This window comes from Benincasa hispida, chromosome 4 (genome assembly GCF_009727055.1).
Source record: "Benincasa hispida cultivar B227 chromosome 4, ASM972705v1, whole genome shotgun sequence".
Classification (NCBI taxonomy): domain Eukaryota; kingdom Viridiplantae; phylum Streptophyta; class Magnoliopsida; order Cucurbitales; family Cucurbitaceae; genus Benincasa; species Benincasa hispida.
Genome location: NC_052352.1, coordinates 6,766,689 through 6,777,449, shown reverse-complemented (window position 1 = coordinate 6,777,449; position 10,761 = coordinate 6,766,689). Strand labels below are relative to the sequence as shown.

At 29.7% G+C, this 10,761-nt stretch overlaps 1 protein-coding gene across 1 annotated transcript; it reads right to left on the bottom strand.

Moving 5' to 3' along the window:
* Positions 1-7,834: 7,834 nt before the first annotated feature.
* LOC120075720 (allene oxide synthase 1, chloroplastic) lies at positions 7,835-9,781 on the bottom strand. Its single transcript, XM_039029349.1, has one exon. The coding sequence runs from the start codon at positions 9,671-9,673 to the stop codon at positions 8,069-8,071; it is 1,605 nt and encodes a 534-aa protein (XP_038885277.1). The 5' UTR covers positions 9,674-9,781; the 3' UTR covers positions 7,835-8,068.
* Positions 9,782-10,761: the final 980 nt, after the last annotated feature.

Below are 10,761 nucleotides of genomic sequence, written 5' to 3'. Positions count from 1 at the left end.
GATTTGCATTGGTAATCGTAATCAAGGACCTAAATATTGACTTATAAAAATTTAAGAGTTTAATTAAATCAAATTATAAGTTTCAAATAATATTGGTTGAGGATGTAAACTGATGCATTCAATATTTAAATTGATATAATTACTCGTTAGAGTTTTAATTATATAGTCTTTTATTTTAATTAAACGTGAGACATACTTATCTTAAATGTGAGACATGCTCATTAAACAAAAGTATCGACGAATTAGATTGAGATTCTTTAGATTTAAAAATCCTAATTCGATGCTTTAAGCTTTCATATTGGTGGTACTTTGATTGCTGAAATTATTGAACTAAAATTAATGAAGTTGCCACTTGTCATTTCTTTTATTTGTTAATATTATAACTATGCATTTCAATACGCTAGTCTATAAATTTTGAAAATTTAGAAGCACATCTAGTAAAGTTTAGGGATAATTTTTTAAAATACATCAACAATAGCATAGTTCAACTAACATATGACATATCTCATCGATTAAAAAGTTAAAAGTTCGAATCTCTAACTTTACAGGTTGTTGAACTAAAAAAAAATAAAGCATAATTTTTCACATAGGTTTAACCAAGAACTTGACATTTAAAAAAAGTAATATTAAATCAGAATTCAAGACTTAATTATTACAATCTGAGAAATCGAATTATGATTTATTGATCTTGAATTTATTAGCATGTTCAAATTAAGGTTCTTACCGCAAAGCTAATAAAAGGATGCATGTCTCATCCACAATTATCATATCAAGAAAACAATGACATATTATCTTTTTGTTGACTTGGACGTACTTAGGCCAATGAATTTGTATGGTAGGGAAAAGATATCGGTCTAAATTTGAAATCTTTTGAGTTATTTTTTCCCTATAGCATTGCATCCCCACATTTTAAATTATTTTAACAAAAGTTTGAATATTGTTCATACATATCCCTATTATATCAATATTAACATCACAATTATGAATATCGCTCAACGATAATTGTCATATACTCATTCTCTTAATATTAGAAGTTTAAATATTTGTTGTATTGAAAAAAAAATTAACAATCTTTATTGATAAAACAGCGAAAGCACAAGGATCATTTAAGCACTCCAATTCCTTAATTTTGATCAAATATGAAGCATACTTTTGCAGAAAATAAGTGAGTTTCATGACATACCTCTTGTAAAACTTCTTCAAAACTTATTCTCTAGCTGCAATCTTCTCCAAATCTTATTGCGGACCATCTCAAGATCTTCCTCACTATTATCTTGGTGCTCTAGATTGAGTTGTGGGACTCAAAACAAGCTTGAATCAAAGGATGAAGGAGAATAGCTCACAGCAGCAATCTTGTTGAAGAACCCTTTTTTCAATCCGAATTTTCTCTAAAATTCTCTCTTGATTGCATGCTCGAAATTTATCCAAACTCTTCATTATATTGCAAATCAACATGCAAGAGAGAGAGTTATATGAGTTGTAGCTCATGCTTAGAGTAAGACAAGACAAAGATGATGGTTTTCGTGTAATCAAGTAAAAAAATGGATAATGGAAAACATGTATTTTCCATTTTAGTGTTTTGTTTTTCAATTTTTCAATTTTATCTCAAAAATCAAAACTTGATTTTAAAATCCATTTTGATTTTAAAAACTGAAAAATAAAATTAATTCCACAAATTAATTTTTAAATAAAACTTAATTAATTTAATATCAAATAATAAATTAATTTTTACACACATCCACTTTATATATTTAAATATAAATTCTCCTATTCCGTTTAATTCTCAAATTACATACGTAATTATATCTCATATAATTACTAATTCCCTTAATTCTAATTTGAACGTTTCAAATTAACTTATCACGCTATTCTAGAGCTAGTCTGTTACGAGTTAGTAGGGAACCTCGCGGACCTAGAAATCATGGGTTCCAACGATCGGAGATCAATTGGTTAAACTCATTAGACCAAATTAATTCTCATTCGTTAACTAATTGGTCACTCTACTAAAGCACATAGTTGCACTCCCCTCACTGTAGATATATTATGTCCACATGATTTAACCATAATCAGCAATTCAACCCTTCACAGGTTGTTCGTAATAACGGTTGGGTCAAATATCTGTTTTACCCCTGATATTACGTCTTATTCCTTAAATCTCTACTGATCCTCTAATGAACAACTGATTTGTGACCAATCACTAAACCAAAATCTCTTGACCCAGTGAGAGGGTGAGGTCCCTTGTTCAAGACCTGGATTCAGTACTTGAGAGAACAACCTTTCTCCTATCCCTAAATCGGGTAGGCGTGAACTTCATTTTGCACCCTATGTCCCCAACTATCTATTAAGTCTTACCCCTAAAATGAGAGTCTTATTGAGTCGGTGTTGTTGAGTCAATCCTCACCTATGCAAATCTAAGGGTAATCCCGAATAAACAGGAGTTCATAGTTAACTCGGGATTAAGATCGAGTTGCCTAGGTCATATAGGTGAAATAGTCAATCTTATACAGTAAACAGTGTTATAAAGTAAAAGTGACTTATTTCTTAGTTCGATCTTATGTAAACTCATTGCATAGGACATTCCCACTCCTCATGTCATAACATGTACGATTTAGGATGACATCGTATGTAGCACTTTACAACTCTTTGTAACAACTAAAGAGTAAGTCGTATCCAATGATGTTACCAGAATAAGGTACCCAACCTTATTCATGTACCATAAATCATTTTGACTATTTACTCGAACCTGATCCATTCTTATGTCTCCACATAAAGTTCAAGTACTCATGCAATAGTCACGGATCTTAATTTATTGGATTTAGACTTCCATACAATTTATGAAATCAATAATGAGTATCTTGATTATAGAAAATGTTTATCATTTTACAAACTGCGAGTTTTATGACATAAAACCCAACAATAACGTCATGTTAAGTCATGAATAAAATCGCATATGTTATATTAATTAACTTTTTTTATTATTATTATGAGAAGAGTTAAATAGTGAACTAATTCAAACAAGCTTGTACAAGTCACACCCTTGATACAAGAGTAATATGTACATTTGAAAAAAATTAAGGGTGTGCTTGGGCCAAGAAATATCCTACTATTATAATAACTATCTCTTGCTATAGTAAATACTATTTTATATTTCTCAATTAGCTATAATCAATATTATTTCAAAACATCCATTTGCTACCGTTTTTATTATTTTCTACAATTTTTATTATTTTTTTCTTAAACTAAAATAGTTTACATCTTAAACACATATTATTATAACTCAAACTAAAATAATCTACATCTCAAACACAAACTATTATAATCCACCTATAATAACCTAACCAATTCTCCGTTCCCAACGCCCCCTAAATAGATAAAATTAACTAAAGTTAACATTTACACTTGAAACAAAAAATTATATATACAGTTGGTAGAAATTAAATGGATAAAATTAAAATATTTATCTTTTAGAGTAAAAATTCATAAAATTACTCGAACAGAAATAACGACCATTTAAAAAATAGTTGAAGTTAACAGCTCAAGGACAAAAGAATCTCACCTCTATTTTCTTCAGAGAGGGAATAAGAGAAATTCCTAAAACAACACACAATATTAAGATATAGTTTAAGATTGTTGTAATTTTAAAAATAATTGTTGCAACTGTTTTTATAAAATAAAATAAAGTAAATTAGTGTTTGATAAATTTTAACTATATATCTTAAGAAGTTGATCATAGTGATCAGTAAATACATACTAAATTGTTTCGTTTTATATAATAATTAAAATAAATCTATTATTAATATTTGTATTTTTTATATATAATTTATAATTTTTTTAATAGTTGTTTAAAGTATCATATTTTGTTCTCTAGATTAATGGTTGAAGTATAAGAAAAATAACTTTATTTAAAAAAAATCCCCATATGGTATGATTTTTAAAAATTCTCGTATATACATAAAGAATAAAATTGAAATTTTAATAAAAATGAAATATGATTTTACGAAAATCTAAAAAGTTGGCAAGAAATTTATTTTAAAATGGGTAAAATGAACAAGTGTTATAAAAATGATTTGAATGGATTTAGTTCTCATTTATTTTACCAAACACAAAAATGGTTAGAATTTTTCAGTCACTTTACAAAATGTGTGTTTAAAAGCATTCCAAATTTGTAATTTGAAAAATCAATATAAAATTTCATTCACGTGCGATAATTTCTAAATTTTCGCCTTGATTCTTTAATCTGAGAAATGAGGAAGAGTAAGAAGATTAAAAAATAGATAATTTTATTAAAAACTATGATTATCATTCAAACCATGTTTATTTTGCATGCTAATATTATATGACGGGGTTTTTTTAAATATAAAAGATATATATTATCTTGTAATTTCTCCCGGAGATACCTACAAACATATAAAGTTAATAATTTATGGTCAAACTTTTTTATTTGTTCCCTTCCTAAGGACCCACTTTCGATGAAGTAATTTGTAGACAAAATGAAAAAGCATTCAATTTACTAGACAAAGACCACACCAAACTGAAAAAACATTTCGGGTCAAATAAAGGGGTTGTTTAAGACGTTGAGATGATATAAGATGTAGAGAGTTTCTGATGTCTGGACAATTTTGATCGAATATAAACGATTAAGTATGATCGAGTATATTCAAGTACTGAGATGATATACAATATATGGAAGGAAAATGACGATGAGATACGAAACATGTTCCGAAAATGAACTCACAAACAATTAGAATCGGTGAGATAGAATAATGGGTCTTCAAACACTTAGATGATACAGGTGTGGGGATATACCATCCATGTTGGACCCCCAAACAGACCTAAAGGGTAAATTAAAAATAACATTTTGGTTACTCTATTTTTTTAATTTCATTTTATTAGAAGATTATTTTTTTTAAATAAATTTTAAAACAAAAAAGTTGAGATCTTCGATTAATTCCACTCCTCATTTGATTCATTGTATTTATGAACTTTTTATCTTTAGTCATTAAATAATATTATAAGAACAATTTACATAAAATATTTTTAAGTTTTATTGTAAAGAAAAACTAAATTCAAACCTTTTTTCTGAGTGCACAAACTAAAATACGTTTGTCTATAATAGGACTCATTTCAAATAAAGAAAAATGAACCAACTTATTTATAATTATAACAAAATGTCATTATCTTTTCAAGTATATCAAAATGTTTTTAGCAGTTTTACCATTAAAAACAAATTATCCTCTATAATATGATATTTTATCCTAAGATATATAATATTTCTAAAGGCAAATATCAATATATACTCCCATAAACTTTGGGAATTGTATCAATTTAAACCTTAAACTTTGAGAGTTGTATCAATTTATACTTTGAATTTTCATAAGTATGTCGATTTAAATCCCAAACTTTCATAAATATATTAAGTTAAATCATGAATATTCATGAATGTATCTAAATAAAACATAATGAATTGTTTAAGTTGATATAATTATGAAATTTCATGATTTAAAATTGATGCACTTATAAAATTTCAGAGTTTAAATTGATACAATTATTAATTTTAAGTTTAAATTGATATCATCTTCAAAATTCAGAGTTGAAATTAATATAATTATTAATTTAAGATTTAAATTTATAAAACATCCAAAATTTAAAGATATAAGTTGATATTTGTCCTATATCGAAAGTAATAGTTTACTGGAATAAGAAAAATAATAAAAGTCTGTTTGTAAATTATTGAAGGAAACAACTCAAAAATTCTCATTTTCAAGAGCATAAAATTTCCGATCTCTATTGGCAACAACACGTGATCATGCACCCAAAAAGATGAACCGTCAAATATTTTTTTTTTTTCCTCGCCATTTTTTCACGTTTCTTTCCATCAATTATTTCGAGTTAAATTATTTTTTTAATTCTTTTTCTACTCAACAATCTCATAAAGAAGGGGGAAAAAAGAATCTTTTTGTGATGTATTTCACGGCAATCATTTTGATTCATTCCTTAGTACGGATGTTCCTATGTATAATATGTAAATTCGAGTTTAATAGTCTTAGTATATTTTTAATTTCAAAATTTAATCTCTAGATAAAAGTGTCTTGTCTTGTCTCGTCTCGTCTCATCTCATGTCATCTTACTTTCTCTTAATAATAATGACATAACGTCATTATTGATATGATTCTCGATTTGATTCTTGATTCTTAATTTGATAGTTCGGTATAGAAATAATAGATAACAAACTCTATCTATTTAAGAAGTTTGTGGTTGAAAAAATTGACATGCATCGATATGGAAATTATGCAAGAGAGAGAAGATAAAGTTTCTCGATTGAAAGCTATATTTTACCTAATTTTTTTGGTATGTATTAGTGAATTATCATGAATACAAATTAAACTTGTAACTTTGTCATTTAAAAATTTATTGTTAACCTTCGACTCTCCTTATTGGATAGTATTATCCCAATTGGTAATTGAGCTAAATCTAAAAATCAAATTAAATTACATATTAGAGCTTTATTAAATTAAAAATATATCCTCAATTTTCATTAAAGTTTTTATAAAGTTTGATGACCTAGATTATTTCCATGATTTCTATATATAAAAATTGAAGTGAATAGCATAAAATTCCTATAGGGAGATTTGTGTACCCCTGCTTCGACTAATTAATTATTTTAATTAAAAATCAAAATTAGTATTTATAGTTCAGGACAAAGGTGTATGGAACACGTGTGTACGTAATCTTTAAAACAAGTATTTTTTAAACACTAACAATAATATTTTATGTACTACTAAAATGATGAAATTATTAAAATACATTTATTCATGAATAATATTCTGAAATTAATTAATTAAAACATATAATTGAACAAAAAAAAAAAAAAGAGTTTAAATCTCCCTTAGAATTTTGATGATTTTTCTTAAATAATAATAATAATAATAAACAATACTTATGAATTTTAAATTCATTGACGAATTTTCTATAAAATTTGCTATAATTTATAAATCACCCTAGATTTTGGAAAGATATTCAAGTGTAATTCTTATTTTAAAATTATTTTTATAATCTAATAAATTTAGATAAAAGTTGACTTTAAAAAGACTAAATTTGAGATAAAAAAAATTAATTTTGAAATACTAAATTAATTAAATAAATTATAGGATCAAAATAGTTTTTTTTAAAATTTTATAAATATTCGCCAAAAAAAAAAGACCAAAACTAGATCTAATAATGTAATAATTGAAGTAAGAACATTATGACGCTAGTTAGATTAAACTTTATATTTATGGACCACTTTGGTTATAAATAATGTTTTTTCGAATTTAGTAGATTAAATATGTGTTTGAATGTTTACATTTCCATCTGGCCAAAAGAAAAAATGTTTAGATGTCAATAAAATATGATCCATCTAAATAATAAATAAATCTAAATTCTTTTTAAGATGTGATAAACTTATTCTTAAATTAAATATTTTAAAGATAATTTTATTTTAAATATTTTTTCTAAAAATATTAATCAAAGTTGAGTATATACATGTATAAGATATCAATTAAAAATGAGATGTTGATAATTTCTTTGACATCAACACTATGATCGATGTAATAAAAAGAATAGGACTGAAACGTTCAATCATGTTGTTCGAAATGATATTGCAACAAATTTACAGTAGTTTTGACAGAGAGATAAATAATGAAGTGTTAAAATAATATTAAATGATTAAACTAAACAATAAATAAAGAAATTATGAGTTAATGGTATTTATAAATGATCAAGTGGAACCTTAAAAAAGAAGAGAAAAGATTTAATAAAATCAAATAGAGATTTATTGGTACGCATATATTCTCAATAACAACAATCTACATCTTGAAAAATGACAGCCAGGTCTGGGTCCCACTAGATCTCCTTCCATTGGTTCTTATAAAGTGGTGGACCCCACACTCCTTTTATCTTTCTATTCCATTAACTTCTATTACTAACTATACACTTTTTTTTTTTTTTTTTTTTTTTTTTTTTTTTTTACTTTACCCCAAAAAATTAACCGCAAATTTTTCTTTAACCTGACGGTTATTTTCTTTTTATCTCAGAAACTTGCTTTCTTCAGGGAAGTTACAGTGACGGCGGCGCCTAACGGAGTGTTTGTGGCTTCGATGTCGAAGGAGTCGTATCGGAGGAAGAGTTCGACGACGAGCAGGCGAGAGATGAAGACGATGAAGTCTTTTCCGGCGCACTGCTTGTTTTGAACCGTCGGCGATTGAGTCTCTGGTCCGTTTGACCACAGCACGTGTTTCAGCAACTCTTCACCGTCGCCGGTGAACCGATCAGGCACGAATTCGCCGGCTCTGTCGAAGATTTTTGGATCTCTGGTCGCGAATGGCTGATACCCACAAATCACTTCTCCTTCTTTGATCTCGAAAGCCGCGTCGTGGCTTTCGACCACAAGGTCTTTCTTCGCTCGACCGTACTGAACCGGAACCGGCGGCTCGATTCTGAAAGCTTCATACACAACTGATTTCATCAGCGGCATCTGCTCCATAGCCCCCATCGTGATTTTCCCGCCGTTGGATTTTACGGCAGTACGAATCTCCCGTGCGAGTTGGGTATGGAGCTTCACTCCGGCTCGGCCGATCCATTTGATCATATTGGGGAAGAAGATCTTCATCCCTCCAAATGAATTAAAACAAGTTGCGAATAGCAAGTTATGACAAGCTTCTTCCCTCGAAATCCCCAATCTATCCGCTTCCTCAAATACCGCCTCCGATGACTCGTAAAAGAAATCGTACAGCCGCCGGTAATCGGCTTTGATCAGCGCCGGCGGGAGCCGAACCGTGCGGAGGAGAAGCTCCTCGACAACCTTGGGGAGGCCGAGACTGAGAACAGGGCCAAGCTGGAACAAAACCCATTTCCCAATCAATTTTGGAGCGTCTCGCCCCAATTTGGAATCTACCGGATTGGCGCCAAAAAGAGACCGAGCCAAGAAATTAAACGCCGCCTGTTCACCGGGAGCATTGTACTGTGCTCTACCAGCGGCAGCCAAATCCTTCTCCAGAGTCTCGAATAGCTCGGAAAAAGTGGAGTGAAATTCCGGCAGAATTTTATCCCGGCGGTGCTTGAGGAGAAAGAAAATAAGCTGTTTAAGCTTCGCATGATCAGGCTCAGATGGGTCAATATAAGAGAGCACTCTGTGACCGCCGGTGAGCTCTGTTACAGGCATGTAAGTCCCAGTGAAGAGATCCTTCTTCTCAACTTTAGAATGATCGAAAAGAACAGGGAAACTTTTCCCATCGAGTAAAACAACAACTCGAGAATCAGAAGTGATAAATGGACCCGGCGGCATATTGGTTCTATACACAGTGGATTCATACCGAAGCATTCGAGATTTCAGATACTCTTCTTTCCCCTGATTATAGAAATAGTCCTGTCGGTCCTTCAACGCCCCAAATACCGGCGGCCCATAGTCACCTGGAATCTTCCTCAAAGGAAGCTTCGTAGGTTCCGGCGTCGAAACAGTCCGCTGCGGCACTTGAACAGAGGACGAAGACGAAGACGACGAGGAAACTCTGTCGGCGGCGTAGATTGGGCGTAGGGAAACGAACCCAACTCTAGAACGAGATCTCGGAGGCGGTTCTTGGTATGGAAATCGCAACGGGGGTTGAAGACAAGGGATTGTAATGGAGGTTGACGACATTCTGGCCGGAGTTCTCTGAAACAGTTGTTTGATTCAGAGAGAAATGGAAGCAAAAGAAGGAGAAGAGGGAGTGTTTTGTGTTGTTTGTGAGCAATGAAGAAGAGGATTGGTTTGCAATTTATATGAAAATATTGGAAGAGGTCAGCTTTGACAAAAGACTTGTGAAATGTGTGTTGAATTTAAATTCCATGTTCACACACTTTTCATTTTTATTTGCTTTTCTTTTTCTTTTTCTTTTTTATGGTGGCTCTAGATAAAATTAAATAAATAAAGTCAATATTCAAGATTTTTACCGGTCTAAACTTTTTCATACATGGGATTTTAGTCCTCCTTATATGATAATTTAGGTACGGATTCCTATAGTTCTTTTTTAAAAAATTGTTGAGCCGAGATTGACCTTTTAATAGTTATTTTTAATTAATCAACCTTAATCCTTTATTTAATATGTCTAATTATCTATAGATGTCTTGATAGACAAGAATGGTTGAGGAATTTGTATGGTCATGAGCCATCTACAATTTTTGTTTAGCATTGAAGTAGTGTAATGACTTGCAAAAGGTATGTTATATTATGTTTATTTGAGGTTGGTTTGTTTTATATTTGAATTATGATTTCGGCTTCTTGTGAGTTAGCTAAATCAATTGATCTCATGCATGCTAATCTTCATAGTGTTTACAAGCTCATTTAAAAAATTAATTAATTAATTAATCAAGGATCCATTTGCATTGACTCAGAAAAAAAAATTGTTTTTCAAAAAACTCATTTTATTTAAACACTTTTGACAAAAGTGGTAGAAGATACACTTCAAAAGTTATTTTAAGTAGTTGCCAAACATTCTATTTTTTTTCTAAAATGGTTTGTTTTTTAAATTAAATACTTGAAAGTGCATTCCATTCCAAACATACCCTAAAACTTCATTTGAAAGCTTTGTTATAAAATTTTTAGTTTTTGAAATTTATGGTTATTTTCTCTAAAATTTGTATTGTAATTTTCACATTTCTTAATAAAGCACTTGAATTTTGAAATTCTAAAAACAAAAATAAGTTTTTGAAAATTATGGTCATGTTTGGTAATGATTTGATTTTAAA